The sequence below is a fragment of the Diabrotica virgifera genome, chromosome 4 (assembly GCF_917563875.1).
Source record: "Diabrotica virgifera virgifera chromosome 4, PGI_DIABVI_V3a".
Lineage (NCBI taxonomy): Eukaryota > Metazoa > Arthropoda > Insecta > Coleoptera > Chrysomelidae > Diabrotica > Diabrotica virgifera.
The window spans coordinates 133,659,822-133,676,404 of NC_065446.1; the positions used below are offsets into that span (position 1 = coordinate 133,659,822).

General features: G+C 33.2%; 1 protein-coding gene across 1 annotated transcript in view; it reads right to left on the reverse strand.

Moving 5' to 3' along the window:
- Positions 1-16,583, reverse strand: part of LOC114338991 (serine proteinase stubble-like) — a 70,824-nt gene that overhangs the window by 34,165 nt on the left and 20,076 nt on the right. Inside the window, exons 2-4 of the mRNA XM_028289619.2 lie at positions 13,227-14,531; positions 13,056-13,159; positions 9,765-9,874 (exon numbers count right to left, since the gene is read on the reverse strand). Coding sequence (XP_028145420.2) covers positions 9,765-9,874; positions 13,056-13,159; positions 13,227-14,531 — 1,519 coding nt within the window. The remainder of the gene's footprint in view (positions 1-9,764; positions 9,875-13,055; positions 13,160-13,226; positions 14,532-16,583) is intronic.

Sequence of the window (16,583 nt, forward strand, 5' to 3'; positions counted from 1 at the left end):
ATCGTCAATATAAAAAAAATATACATAAATACAAAATATAAGTTAATAAAGTAAAGAAAAGAAAACAAAATCGATATATTTGCAACAATTTATAGAAATTGCAAAGTGAATATACAACAAAGTAAACTATTTATAGACATAGGAACTAATAAGTTTAGGCTGCTGCATGTGACACCCAAATATAGATAAGTTTGTTTACTTGTACATTACTGTAATTTCTTAGTTAGTCATTCAGAAACTCTTCTACTGAATAATATGGTCTTTTAGATAGATGAGCTTTTGTCATTTTACGGAACTTGGGGAAAGATGTTGCAGATTTGAGTTGTAAAGGAAGATGGTTGTATAGTTTTTTTGCGGAATATAATATAGATTTCTTTACTAACTCAGAGGACGGGATCGGTAAATAGACATCAAAATTTGAATTTCTGGTGGAGTAGTCATGACGAGGCCTTGCTGGAAAGACATGCATGTGTTTACGAATTAAGCAATCAGTTTCTAAAATATATAAAGATGTAAGGGTTAAAATGCCTTTATCTTTGAAGTAACTTCTGCAATGTGTTGTTCTTCTGAGGCCAAACAGATACCTTATTGCTCTTTTTTGTAATTTGAAAATAACATCTAACTGGGCAGCTGTACTAGAACCCCAAAAAGGAAGACCATATCGAAGATGAGACTCGAACAAAGAAAAATATGTTAGTTTAGAAGATGCTAAATCGAAACAGATCTTATAGCATAGCAGGCTGAGGCGAGTTTCTTACTTAACACATCGATATGAAGGGACCATTTGAGGTTGCTGTCTAAAAAAATACCAAGAAACGTTTACCCTTTAAACGTTTTTTTTGTTTTTTTCCTAAAATTATCTTTTTTCAATGGAAAAAAGTTTTTTTAGGTTTTTTGGATTATTCCAAACAGAAAAGGTCTTTATTGACTTTTCTCTAAAAATTATAGTTTTTGACATATAAGCGATTAAAAATTGAAAAATTGCGAAATCGGCCATTTTTAACCCTCAAAAACTATGGGAAAATCTAAAAATTTGAATGTTGCCGAGGTAGGCAGATATTCTCTATACATTGATTGATGAAATCCTGAACAGTTTTTTGCAATACAATATTCAAAACTCCTTTGTTTTTGGATTGCTAATCAAGCATGCGCGACACTATTTTCCACCGACAGTATGGTGCAAATGAAAGGAATAAATTCGTTCTTTCGTAAACCGGCGACTTTAAGGAAAAATCCCGAAACAGGTCGATTTTTATTTTTAAGTTATGATATTGTGGCATATATGGTATACTAGTGACGTCATCCGTCTGGGCGTGATGACGTAATCGATGATTTTTTTAAATAAGAATAGGGGTCGTGTGGTAGCTCATTTGAAAGGCTCTTCAATTCTCTATTTAGTAATGTAAACATTTACATAATTATTTATACAGGGTGTCCTTCTACTTCTTTTTTCTCAAATAATTTAATTTAATAAAAATTTTTTGGACACCCTGTATCATTAATTATGTAAATGGTTATATCACTGAATATAGAATTGAAGAACCTTTCCAATAAGCTGGCACATGGCCCCAATTCTCATTTAAAAAAATTATCGATTACGTCATTACGTCCAGACGGATGACGTCACTAGTATACCATATATGCCACAATATCATAACTTAAAAATAAAAATCGAACTGTTTCGGGATTTTTCCTTAAAGTCGCCGCTTTACGAAATAACGAATTTATTCCTTTCATTTGCACCATACTTTCGGTGGGAAATAGTGTCGCGCACGCTTGATTAGCAATTAAAAAATAAAGGAGTTTTGAATATTGTATTGCAAAAAACTCTTCGGGATTTTATCAATCGATGTTTAAAGAATATCTATCTACCTTGGTAACATTCAAATTTTCAGGTTTTCACATAGTTTTTGAGGGTTAAAAATGGCCGATTTCGCAATTTTTCAATTTTTAATCGCTTATATGTCAAAAACTATCATTTTTAGAGAAAAGTCACTAAAGACCTTTTCTGTTTGGAATGATCCAAAAAACCTAAAAAAACTTGTTTCCATGCAAAAAAAATAATTTTAGGAAAAAAACAAAAAAAAAACGTTTAAAAAATTTTTGACCACCTTTTGGTCCTGGCAACATGCAAATTTGTTAAAAGGAGTCCTTTTTGAGTAAGATTGTGCAAAAAATCCGAATTAGAATATTTTTCCTAGCGGATGCGCAGTGGCTTTCTGGACTAGAGGTCGTGCGCTAGCTACTTTGAAAGGCTATTCAATTATATTCAGTAATATACAGGGTGTCCCGAAGAGATTGGTCAGAAATTATACCACAGATTCTGGAGTAGAAAATAGGTTGATTAAACCTCACTTACCTATATACAATAGTGCACACAAAAAAAGTTACAGTCCTTTGAATTTACAAAATGAAAATCGATTTTTTTTCATATATCCAAAACTCTTAGAGATTTTTTATTGAAAATGGACATGTGGTATTCTTATGGCAGCAGCATCTTAAATAAAAATTAAAGTAAAATTTGTGTACCCCATAAAAATTTTATGGGGGTTTTGTTCCTTTAAACCCCCCTAAACTTTTTTGTGCGTTCCAATTTAATTTTTATTGTGGCACCATTAGTTAAACACACTATTTTTAAAACATTTTTGCCTCTTAGGACTTTTTCGATAAGCCAGTGTTTATCGAGATATTTTGAATGTTTATCGAATCCACCACATATTTGTATATGGTAAGTACGATTAGAAAGACATGTTAATAATCTGAAAATGTATTTATAATTTACATTTTTAGGTATATTTTGAAAAAGAAGCCACATCTCGATAAAAGGTGACTTATCAAAAAAAGACTAAGAGGCAAAAAAGTTTTAAAAACACTGTGTTTAACTAATGGTACCACAATAATATTTTAATTGGAACGTACACAAACATTTGGGGGGTTTAAAGGAACAAAACTCCCATAAAAATTTTATGTAAATATATTAAAAAGAAGTCACATTGAAACGTTGTGTTTAACTAATGGTACCACAATAATGAATTAATTGGAACGTACACAAAAGTTTGGGGGGGTTTAAGGAATCAAAACCCCCATAAAATTTTTATGGGGTGGACAAATCTCACTATAATTTTGTTTTAAGATGAACCTGCCATAAGAATGATACATGTTTATTTTCAATGAAAAATCTTGAATAGTTTTCGATATATTGAAAAAAATCGATTTTCATTTTGTAACTTCAAAGGGCTAAAAATTTTTTTATGAGCACATTTGTACTAAGGTAAGTTAGGTTTAATCGAACTATTTTTGACTCCAGAATGTGTGGTATAATTTATGACAAATATTTTCGGGACACCCTGTATATAAACAATAACATAATTAAAATAAAAGGAAAATGGTTATTTATTTTTGAATAACATAATTATTTGTTTTTAGTGTCCATGAACTTGAACATTTAATTTAAGTGAAAAGCAATTTTAATTTTCAAAACATTTTTCTCTTTTCTGACAGCAATAAAATGTATTTTGAATTAAATGAATTATGTATGCATTTTTATTTTTGTGTCATTTTTTTTAATTAATAAAATATATTTGGAAAACCTGTATAAATATTTATGTTAATATTTATATTACGAAATAGAAATTGAATTACCTTTCAAATGAGCTAGCCCACAATCTATATTATTATTTAAAATAATGGGATGACGTAACTAGTATGACATATTTTATATACCGAAAATCATCGTTTAAAAATGAAAATCAATATATTTCGAGATTTTCCAAAATCACCCATTCATGAAAAAATTATTATATTCCTTAGTTTTGCCCCTCTCTGTATATAGTAGTTTATATCGGAAATACCCCAGTTCATAATTTAATGCATCAAGTCAAACCAGTTTGATTTTACTCAATAAACTTGACTTGAAAATCAAACTTTTTTTGTAAAAAAGTTTGACTTGACTTGATTTCGATTGAGGTTTGACTTGAAATCAAACTTCTTCGTCATTGTATTTTTAATTTTGTTAAATTGACATCTTAATTACATTTCTATCTCGAAAAAAAGTATATCTAAGGAAATAAATTTTTCAAACACTTTTAAACCCATTTAACAGACAGTTTGAATTTTCCAACCTGTAACCATTTACCTTGCAAAGTTACATTGTAACCTGATTTAAACTATTTGTCAGAAGGATTGACTTGAATTTCTTTTGAAATTAAGTCAAACTCAAGTCAATTTCAAACATTCATGTTAAACTTGTGCAACAGTAACCACCACTATCAACATCACCAAATATTTTCTTATTTTCATGTATTACACTTGACTTGAATTAGGTATTTGTCTGAAGGATTGACTTGAGTTTGTCTTGAAATTAATAACCCAAGCTGTGGGTGAAAAATAGGTCGATTTCAGCATATAATACAGGAATTTTTGAAACCTATCAGGTGTTGTAAGGGCGATGTCAGGAATAACTTTTATTAAAATGTAACCAAAAATTTTGTGCGCTTTTTTATTTATGACGTTTTTCATTTATTAAATGTGGAATTTTTAAAGATTTTTAATTTTGCAGCTTAGTAAATATATAGCAATATACAGCAATAGAAAGCTATAGTAAATTAAAAAATCTACAATTTGACCTATGGCAAGTTTATTGTCGTTAATTTGTTATTGCAAAATAGCCTGCGAAAGGACAAAAATGGCCGTTTTATGCAATTGCATTAGTTATTGTAAAAATAACTTTTTTCTTTAATTCTTTAAACTAAAGACCCATCAATTATAAATATAAAAAAAATTGTAAAATTCGATTGGTGTATTTGTTGCTTAGATATTATAAATTGTTTATCCCGAGAGGTCGAAGGCTAAAACTTTTTGAAAAAAAAAATAGTAGAGAGTAAATCCTAGAACACTCTCCTTCTAATGACTAATGTTTTCATATTCTGATGTGAATAAATGCATATAACATTTTTCAACCTTTTATTTTATTTCGAGTTTGAAAATAAGGGGGCATATTTTGTTATAAACATTTAGAACTGAAGAGGCCTCTATACATCCTATGAGTTTACAGCTTGCAGATTAAGAAACTAAAGCCGAGATAATTGTTTTTGTTTTCTTGAATCGTTGTGTTTTTATTTATAACAATTAAGAAATTATTTCGCAGTTATTGACTAAATAATGACTTATGTTATCTTAAAATAAAAATTGTTTTAAAATAAAATTTTATGTAATTAATAAAAATGATTTTAAAGTGGAGTGCAGATTTATTTTTCTTTACGATTGTGATTTATTTTGTCGGTTGCCCTTAGCAACTTATACTACATTGAATAACGGTTTTTGCTCCAAATTTTACAGAACCACTTTGATTGACTTGCAGTTTAGCATACACATAGATAACATGTAAAAGAAGAAGTCATATTGGGCCGATGTGTACTTTTGCCATGGAGGATAACATTTAAAAGAAAAAGCCATATTGGGCCGATGTGTACTTTTGTCATGGGGGGTGAGGTTAACCTCTTATGGGGGTGAAAAAATATACGTTCAAAATAAGTCCACAAATGGATCAAATGACTAATTCTAAGCAAATTTTGTTCTACAGCATTTTTTCACTATAGTTGATTTTTTAACCAATAGGAGTAAACTAAAAAGACAGATTCACACCAAAAGAAGTTACTAGAAAAGTCACCAAATTCATCTTCTTTTTCGTTGATCATATCACCTTTCGATGATAATCCATACATAGTATATTATACTAACACATCGCTAAAGAGTTCTAAAAACAACTGTTTTTATATAAAAGTAGACTAAAAATTTAAAAATTAAAGGAATAAAGCAGAAAACACAAAAAATCGCCGATATACTTAATTAACCTATAAAATGATAGAAGTGCCAAAATTTCATAAATGTCATTAGTGTCAAAATTAAATAAAAGTGGAGTAAACTTGCCTGAGATTGGACCAATTAGAAACAAGCATTACGGCGCAGTAAATTTAAATCACTCCTCTTGGTTAAAAAGCAAACAATAGGCTATTACTTTTCGAGTAATTTGCGAGTAAATACGTTCATTTTTGAACAAAAAAAAACACGTGTTTAGGTGGTTTTTTGCAAATAACTGAAAAAGTAAGTATTTTATCGAAAAAAAGATTCTTAGAAAAAATGTAGCACATAAAAGATTAAAAAAAATGTTGTATGCATGAGATCCCTAACCCCAGGAAGAGAAGAGTTCTAAGTAATAAAATATGGGTTCATACTCGTCAAATTCCAAATCTAATATTTCAACGTGAAATACCAAAAAATGAATCACTTTTTGGGAAAAACTTAATATAACTTTTTTAAAGTTATTAAAAAATGCTTTATTTTTGCTTTTTTATAAAAGTTTCTAGCATTAAAAGTAAGGCTGTTCGCTCAAAATAAAGTTGGTCCCTTATTTTTTGTAAAAAAAAATCGTGAAAATGACCCCTCGATTATCATCCCAAATGAAATTAATCGTTACCACTTCACAAGTTGCTTTAGTCGCGTATATATTGTTTATATGATCTATTAGTTTCATCGGTTAAAAGTGCTTAGTTTTGAAGGGCATGTAGTTGAAAAGACTTAAACTAGTAAATAATCAACAGTGTATGCAATATTTGAACATATCTTAACCAATTTTTGCCATGCAAAAGGCATCATAAAAGCAACACCTATATATTTTTTTTATTTTTTGTGATTTTTGGCATCACTAATAAATTTTACGTTATTTTGAGAAAGAGCATTTTTTTCAAAATTAAAAATTAAAAATTTACTTTAAAACCAAATTTTTTTTAGAAATAAGCCCTTTGTACCGATGGTACTTACAGATCATATAAATAATACATAGGTAAAATAACTTGTGAAAAGGTAACGATTAATTTTATTTAAGATGGCAATTAGGAGGTGATATTCCCGAGTTTTTTGACCAAAAAAAAAGAGAACAACTTTATTTTGAGCGCAACTTGCTTACTTTTGATGCTCGAAACTTTCTAATTAAACAAAAATATTGCTTTTTTTATCAACTTTAAAAAAGGTTTAATGAGTTTTTTCCAAAAAGTGCATCATTTTTTGGTTATTTGGCTATTTTTCATTAGATACAACTTTGCTTCTGCTGAGTCTAGAGAGTTCATGAAGAGAATGTTTTTTGCGAGAAAATCCTTACTTTTTCAGGTATTTGCAAAAAACCGCCTATAAACGTGTTGAAACGTTGAAAAAATGCTATGAAACCAAAATTGCTTATTTATAATTAGTCGGTTTATCCATTTCCGGACTTATTTTGAAATTTTCAAATTTGAAATTTTTGAGATTTTCTCAAAATTAAAAATCTTTAAAAATTGCAAATTAACAAAAAATTAAAACGTCATAAATAAAAAAGAGCAAAAAATTTTTGGTTACATTTTAATAGAATTTATTCCTGGCATCGTCACTTTTAACTCCTGATAGGTTTCAAAAATTCTTGATTTATAACACGTTTTTTCACCCACAGCCTGTGGTATAAGTCAAACTTAAGTCAATTTCAAACATTCAAGTTACACTAGTAGTCGGAGAGATAGAAGCGGATTTTGTGCGTGATAAGTAATATGGAAAAACTGTACGGGGATACGTTGAATTAGTTGTGTACATGATTTTCACCAACGGCCGGAAACCAGAGTTGGGGCCGAGGGTAGTTATAAGGGGTCAAAGAAGCGGATTTTATTATTTTTTTTATGACGCTCATGATCGAGATAGTGCACCAAAATTTGGGAATAAGTAGGTCATGACGTAACTAAGTAAAATCTCTAGGGGCGGAACGCTGCGTGGTCGACAAAGGGGTGGGGGTAGGGGTGAATATAAAAAATATAAAGGGTTTTTTGCGACGTTGGTGATTGAGATAGCGGACCAAAATTTGGGAATAAGTAGATCATGACATTACTAAGTAAAATGCCCAGAGCCGGAAACCAGAGATGGGGATGAGGGTAGTTATAAGGGGTCAAGGTCGCCGTTTTTATTATTTTTTTTGTGACGCTCATGATCGAGAGAGGGCACCAAAACTTGGGAATAAGTAGGTCATGACGTAACTAAGTAAAATCTCCAGGGGTGGTACGCTGCGTGGCTGACAAAGGGGTGGGGCAGGGGTGAATACAAAAAATATAAGGGGTTTTTTTGCGACGTTCGTGATTGAGAGAGTGCACCAAAATTTGGAAATAAGTAGGCCATGACATAACTAAGCAAAATCCTCAGAGCCGGAAACCAGAGTTGGGCATGAGGGTAGTTAGAAGGGGTCAAAGTCGCCGTTTTTATTATTTTTTTTTTGTGACGCTCATGATCGAGAGAGGGCACCAAAATTTGGGAATAAGTAGGTCATGAGGTAATTAAGTACAATCTCCAGGGGTGGAACGCTGCGTGGCCGATAAAGGGGTGGGGGTAGGTGTGAATATAAAAAATATAAGGGGTTTTTTGCGACGTGCTAGATTGAGATAGTGCACCAAAATTTGAGAATAAGTAGACAACGACTTAGCTAAGTAAAATCCCCAGAGCCGGAAACCAGAGTTGGAGATGAGGGTAGTTTTAAGGGGTCAAAGTCGCAGTGTGTATTATTTTTTTGTGACCCGGCACAACATTTGTCCCCCACGCAGCGTTCCGCCCCTGGAGATTTTACTTAGTAATGTCATGATCTACTTATTCCCAAATTTTGGTGCACTATCTCGATCACCAACGGCAGAAAAACCCCCATATATTTTTATACTCACCCCTGTCTACCACCCCTTTGTACCCCAAGCAGCGTTCCGCCCCTGAATATTTTACTTAGTTACGTCATAACCTACTTAATCCCAAATTTTGGTGCACTATCTCCATCATGAGCGCCACAAAAAAAAATAATAAAAACCGCGAATTTTACCCCTTATAACTACCCTCATCCGTCACTCTGGTTTCCGCCGCTGGGGATATTACTTAGTTATGTCATGGTTTACTTATTCCCAAATTTTGGTGCACTATCTCAATAACGAACGTCGCAAAAAACCCCTTACATTTTTTTATATTCACCCCTGCCCCACCCCTTTGTCGACCACGCAGCGTTCCACTCCTGGAGATTTTACTTAGTTACATCATGACCTACTTATTCCCAAATTTTGGCGCACTATCTCGATCATGAGCGTCACAAAAAAAAATAATAAAAAACGGAATTTTGACCCCTTATAACTACCTTCCTTCCCCACTCTGGTTTCCGGCTCTGGGGATTTTAATTATTTATGTCATGTTCTACTTATACCCAAATTTTGGTGCACTATCTCAATCACGAACATTGCAAAAAACCCCTTATATTTTTTATATTCACCCCTACCCCCACCTCTTTGTCGGCCACGCAGCGTTGAACCCCTAGAGATTTTACTTAGGTACGTCATGACCTACTTATTCTCAAATTTTGGTGCACTATCTCGATCATGAGCGTCACAAAAAAAATAATAATATCCGCGACTTTAACCCCTTATAACTACCCTCGGCCCCAACTCTGGTTTCCGGAAGTTGGTGAAAGTCATGTACACAACTAATTCAACATATCCCCGTATAGTTTTTCCATATTACTTATCACGCACAAAATCCGCTCCCAGCTCTTAGACTATAGTGCATCTCTAACTACCACTATCAACATCACCAAATATTTTCTTAGTTTCGCGTGTTACATATATTTTTGAGACTTATTTCTTTAATTAAAAGTTAATAAAAAGCACAAATATAATTTTGATTAAAACCGTCATTTACCCTAAAGTTACTCAAAAATTATTACTTACAATGATGGTGCTGTCAAGCAATGTGCTGCAGTAAGGACATAATTTTCACTTATCAAACTGCCTCCACATAGCCATTGGTTTTCAGATTTAACTCCATACCCCAGAGCAGCCTTAAACAGTATAATTAATTATATAGGGTGTCCCAAAAGTAGCGGGATGGTCGAATATCTCGCGAAATATACATCGGATCAAAAGACTAAAAATTAAACACGACACCCCCTCCACACCTTGGAGGATTTTTTACAGATTTGAATTGCTTAGGCAAAAATAAGTAACTTTTATTCGAGCCACTTTTTCGAATTGTGGATAGATGACGCTATAATCGGAAAAAAACTATTTATCTTGATACCTCAGGTAAATTATAGAAATGGTCTACTATCTCGAGAGATACACTTCCAAGTGAAAAAACAGAAAACACGTGTTTAATATTTTTCAAAAGCCTATCGAATAACACTAAACATGATCCTCCACTACATCTCATGGAAGTGGGGTGGGAGTAACTTTAAAATACTGAATAGGAACCCCCATTTTTATTGCAGATTTGAATACCTCATAAAAAAGTAATTTATTCATTTATTCGAGACATTTTCATTTACATTTGTTGATAGATGACGCTAATAAATCCTATTTCTCCAATTGCAGAGCCATCTATCAACAACTCTAAAAAAGGTCTCGAATAAATATTCCTTATTTTTCATGAGGAATCCACATCTATAATAAAAAATGAGGATTCCTATTCAATATTCTAAATTTACCCCCACCCTCCATGGGATGGAGTGGGTTGGGGGTCGTGTTTAGTGTTATTCGATAGGTTTTTGAAAAATATTAAACACGTGTTTTTTGGCTTTTTATTTTCAGGTGTATTTCTCGATATATTAGATAGTTTCGATATAGTTTACTTAGTGTATCGGGATAAATCGTTTTTTCCGATTATAGCGCCATCTATTCACAATTCGAAAAAACGTCTCAAGTAAAAGTTACTTTTAATTCTGTGGCTTGGTTCTAAAAGGGCCAATGTCAAAATCTTTGCATTTGGAAAAACTTCAATTGAAATTTTTGCCAAAAATACTTTTATTTTGTAATTTAAATGTAATGCAGGCTGTAGCTACCAAATTTTGCCCAGAGGATAATATGTTTTGACAGAATAAAACTGTGTTTTTATTTTTTTTTCTAACTTTGATTTCGAAAAGAAAAGACGACATTGGCCCTTATTACCTAAATTTTTTTATTTGTATTTATTTTCTTTGGAGACATTGGCCATTATAACTAGAACAATAATAAACAAAGTAGCTATATACTAATAGTTTATTATACGAAAATGACAGAAATTAAAATTAAGAATAGTATGAAAAAAATTGTAGTAAAAGATACATAAAAATAAAATTATTATTATTATTAAACTAATGGGAGAAGCTGTTTCAGGAATCTTTCTTCATTCTGAGAAATCACTTTCTACCTCCGGAACTTCATCTGAATAGTATTCCACCACATTATCATTTGCAGTTATTTGTTCCAGGAAATAGCTGTAGTATGTGCGGTTTGTTTTGCTAATGTAAGGTAAAAGTGCCTTTAAATATGTTAGGTTTTCCTTACTCAGCGGAATTAGTTCGTTGTTAAGTGGTAGAAGCGAGGGCATCTTGTTATACTGTCGTGTTTTCGTCTGACTTCGAGATATATCAAACGTTTGAAACTCACCTTTAAATGAATGTTTGTATAAAATATTTTGGGTCCGAATACTGCATCCATTTAATTGGCAACCAATGAGCTGGTTCGTTTAAAGTGTTCTTTTTACGATGCACATAGTGAGTATTTAAACATGCTTTAAAGTTTAAAAAGGTCCCTTTTTCCAATTCTATGACTTTTATAGACGGTTTTCTAGGCACCAAAATGATCAAGTTTGCCAAATCTCGAGGCAATTTAATAATAGCCGTAGTACGATTTTTGTCTTTTCTATGGCTGCATGAATACTGTCTGCCTCCATATGCGTATGGCCAGCTTCAAGAAATTTGTGGTTTATTGTCCATTTTTTACCTTTGGAGTTAAATTCTAAAACAGTTTGCAGCAACATGGTAGAAAAAAATATATTGTGGTTTTGTCTTCCACAAGAATCACTGTACATGGTCACTGTTTATTATTTTCTTCTATAAGGTTGTGTAGGTAATGGTAAACACAATAACCAATTTCCTGCCCGCCTCGTCCAGCCACTGTCTCATTCCATAGATAGCACAGAGAAGATGATTTTTTTCCTATGGTCTGGTAAATGGTAAGGTTAAACGTCCACAGTTGACGTTTATAAAAACTCAATCCACTTCTTAGGTAGGGAGTAGGCAAGCATCTTTGCAAGTCTAAGGAAATGGTAACATAACCTGGATTATTCTGGCATTCTTCTTTATCTCTTCGTTTCGACTCGTATGCAGACTCGGCTAAATGTAAATGTACCGATTTTTCTTCTTCAATTGATGCTCGTTCTGTTTCGCTTTCACAGCATTTCAACTGCATTTCAAACTTGTTGCATTTTGCACAGGTATCATTTTTGGGCTTATGGAATGATAGGTTAAATTCCTTCACAAATATTTTTCTGTAGAGCGACGCACTTTGTGGTTGAATGTTTCTGTCTTTGCAATAATTATGCGCATAAAGGCGGTTCACAAGAAGTGTAGATAAATATGTGTCAATTAAAGCTAAAAGTGCCAATGTATACATTGTCCCACTGAATATTCCACTAAATATCAATGTCAGTAATGGATATAAGGGCCAATGTATACATTGGCCCACTGAATATTCCACTAAATACCAATGTGACTAATCAATAAAAGGGCCAATGTCAACGTTGGCCCTTTTAACCGAAACTGATGTGAATTATTTCATTGTGACATTGGCCACTATTCCACTAATATTAGGGCTTTCTGATTGGATTTTGATATTGGCCGTTTTAGCATAAGAAAGTATGTATCGAACAATGTTTAATGCACTGGTTAACTCAAAACAGCAAAAAATTGACATTGGCCTTTTAGAACCAAGCCAGAGAATTAATTTCGATTATTTTTTTCGTAAGTAGTCAAAATCTGTAATAAAAAATGGGGATTCCTATTTAAGATTTTTAAGTTGCCCCACGTCACAGCCCCAAGGGTGGAGTGGGGGAGCCGTATTTGATATCATTCGATAGATTTTTGAAAAATATTGAACACATAATTTTCAGCTTTCCGATTAGATGTTCAGTTCGCGAAATATTCAACCGCCCGCTGCTTTTTAAACACCCTGTATATTCAGACTATGTACTAATAAGCTTACCATATGTGGAAACTCTTTTTGTTTGCTACTTTGCCCTCCGATTATAAACACCGTTACTTGAGATTTCCTAGCACTTCTTCTGCTAGAGGAATATTCGATACATTCTAAAATATACAACAACCAACAAAAACTTTTAGTCAAGTTCTCAAATAATCGTATATCGGTACTTACTTTCTTGAGAGATCCTGTTTAAAGGCTGAGGAACAACTGGGCTGGTAATAAAGGGAGATAATGTTGAGCTCCACCCTGTATTAAGATTTGGATCAGATAGATCAATGTTAATAGTATTTAGAGAAGAAGCAAATGTGTCTGTGGATGATACTAAGCTAGCAGAAGTTGCACTAACTATTTCTATAACGTCGGATCCAACGTCAGTCGCTGGCGATACGCTAACAATATAATTAGGCATAGATGTTATATTCAGATCAAACTTGATCACAGCCGGAAGCTCTACTTGAAAGATTGAAGCAGTGCCGCTGGGATTTACTACAAGTACTTGGTTGGCTAATTGTGGTGGTTTAAAGGTATAGTTGCAGTCGAGACCAAGAGGTCTAAGTGTGGAAGGATTTTCGCAAGGAGTAGCTGTTGATATGCCGTTAAGGGTAGACTCAGTAGATATGATAGGTTCTGGTCTAGGTCTAGGTGTTACGATAGCGGATGTGAATGGTGTATCAGTTAAAGATAAAGTAGTACTATTTCGTGAATTCCTGGTAGAGTTAAGAAGGACAGATGTGAACGGGGTCTGGGTTGTTACGGTTGTGTTTAAAAGAACAGTAGAAGACATCTTAGTATCTAACGTAGTAGTAGTGGTACTAGTAACAGAAGCGGGACTAGTAGTAGTAACAGTGGAAGTAGACGTCATATTTGTAACAGCTAAAGTGGAAGCAACAGTTGGGGACACGGTAGTTATACTAGAAGTACTGCTTGGAAGTGGAGTTGAAGTTTGAACAGATTCGGTAGTGGATAAAGATGTAGATGTGGAAACGGGAGAATTAGTTTCAACAGTTGAAACCACAGGAGGAGGTATATATGGGGCCGGGGTTATCATATATTGTGGATCGATAATAAATACATCAGGAGCAGCACTTGTTGCTGCAGTAGCACTAGTAACTGGGGGAACAGTAAGCGGAGGATTTACGGCGTAATTAATCATCCAGTCAGGATTTATAATAGGTGTTTCGTGTATTGGTGGTAATTGATTTGGTGTATTTGGAGCCTTAAAGTTGGCGACAATAGGTGCAGGTGATATATTAATATTGTTTACAGTACCAATGGTAGCTGGCGGCTGCGGTGAAGTTTGAGTGACAATTGGTGTTGCAGGCGTAACTACTGGTTGTACTGGCTCCGCTGTTTGTACTGGTTGCACTGATGGTTGTGTAATAATTAGTCCATTGTTAGAATAAAATGGCACTGGCCATACTTGGGGATTCGGAATTGAGTCACTCCCTCCTCCTTGGGGCGTCATTATTCGACGTACTGAAAATAAGTTTTGACAAGCAAATACAAACTGTATAATTAATTTAAGTGTTATGTGTTGTTAAGGCACAATAAATGGTGGAAAGAAAATTACATTTTTAATTCGATATTCACTCCGGAAATCGTTTTCAAAAAGAAAGAAAAATTCTTAAAAAAATTCTGGGAAAATTTTATATCCTGATATTTTAGGTTATGTTTCTTTTCAATCAATGAAACTTTGGTTTGGTTATTTCGGACCTTAGCAATGGGTGGATGAATAATTATTTTGGAAATGATGTTAGTGTCCTATACTAAATTTACAATCAAGATGCAGTAGAAATAAACAAACCAAGACACGTTAAATGCTACTAGTAGCACTCCCGAATTATAATTTACAATGTATAAACTTTGGAGATCACGATTTGGGATTTATAATGTATTTACATTGTAAATTATGATTTGGGAGTGCTCCTAGTATCATTTAACGTGTCTTGGTTTGTTTATTTCTACTGCATCTTGATTGTAAATTTAGTATAGGAGTATCATATTCTGACTGGTTTTGTGTGTTATTTTGTGTTAATTTGTTTACAGTCGGAAAAATGAAAGAATACCCATGAACCGGCGGGCGTAATTTCGGCCGGTAATCCCTTGGCCTACCTGCATAAATCAAGGGGTACCATTTATGACAGGGGTAATTTCGGCCGAGGGGTTGATGTTTACGATGAGATTAAAATATTGGTAATTACACTCCTGGGGTACTCTACACTCTAATACCCGAAAGTTAGGTTTTGACGAAGCGTTAGGTCTTCCTCCTTTGAAAATTGTACTGTGTAATATATAATATAATATATTAATTTTTTAAAATTAGCAAAATTTCGGTTCAAAACAAATAAGAAGTAATTAAGAAGCAACTTAAAACCTCCGGCCGAATTTACCTACCGGCTTTTAGTACCTGCCCTTTTTCCGGCCGAAATTACATCCGCCCCCATGAACGAAAATATAAAACACACTGTATTTTCCTGTCAGCGTGTCACAAAGAAAATTGTCCAGGGCAAGTACATGTAACAATAATTATTACATGTACTTGCACTGGCCAATTTTTTGTGTGACACGGTGACAGGAAAATACAGCGTGTTTTATATGTTCGTTCATGGGTATTCTTTCATTTTTCCTACTGTATGTAATCTGTATCGGAGATGTGGCTGTTGAAAAAATGTTAAATTTTATTTTTTTTATTTACAAAATACAGCCGTAGGTACCGTAATAGGCGTAAATCCCGCGTATCAAATACAGTTTATTAATAGCAAGCTGAAAATTTGTTAATAGCTTAATGGTGTCTAGTCGGAAAAACTTTGATGTACAAGAACACTGGAACAGGGGAAGTTTTATATGTGGAACAGGTTACATATTTTGAACGTCAGACTACGAAAACGTCCCATCTATTTTATCGGACAGATCTTCCAGTTATTGATTTGTTACCCTTTCATTAAACTCTCACCGAAGTAAAGAAAAAAGGCCAAGGAGGTGAAGACATAGGAGGTTTTATCTATATTTATAGGGGAGTAGAGAAAGACAAGAGAGCACAAGCAGGAGTATCAATATTGATAAAAAAAGACTTAAAAGGAAATCTGAAAAGCTGGGAATAGGCCAATGAGTATTATTAGAGTATACAGGGTGTTTCATTAATAATTATCCATATAGTAACTGGAGAAACCTTAGCACAAAATACGAAGATTTAACCTAAAACATTTAAATAAAATGTGGTTGCTTACTGAGTTACAGGGTGTTTTATCTAAAAATTTAAAAAGTATTTTTGCTCAGCATTTTAAAACTATTCGACGTATGCTTTTCATACTTGGCAGAAAGTATAGATACTGTACAAACTACTAAATTACGTTAAACAAACGTTTCTGGCTATTACCAGAGGCGTGCGACGGGGGAAAGTGAATGGTTGACCCTTTCCAAATTCTACGCCACTGGCGGAATTGCTATTTTAGTTCAATTTTTGGATTCTCCAATACTTTCTATGAAAATAATATACTCTTTATTCGTAACGATAAAGTCATTAGTTTT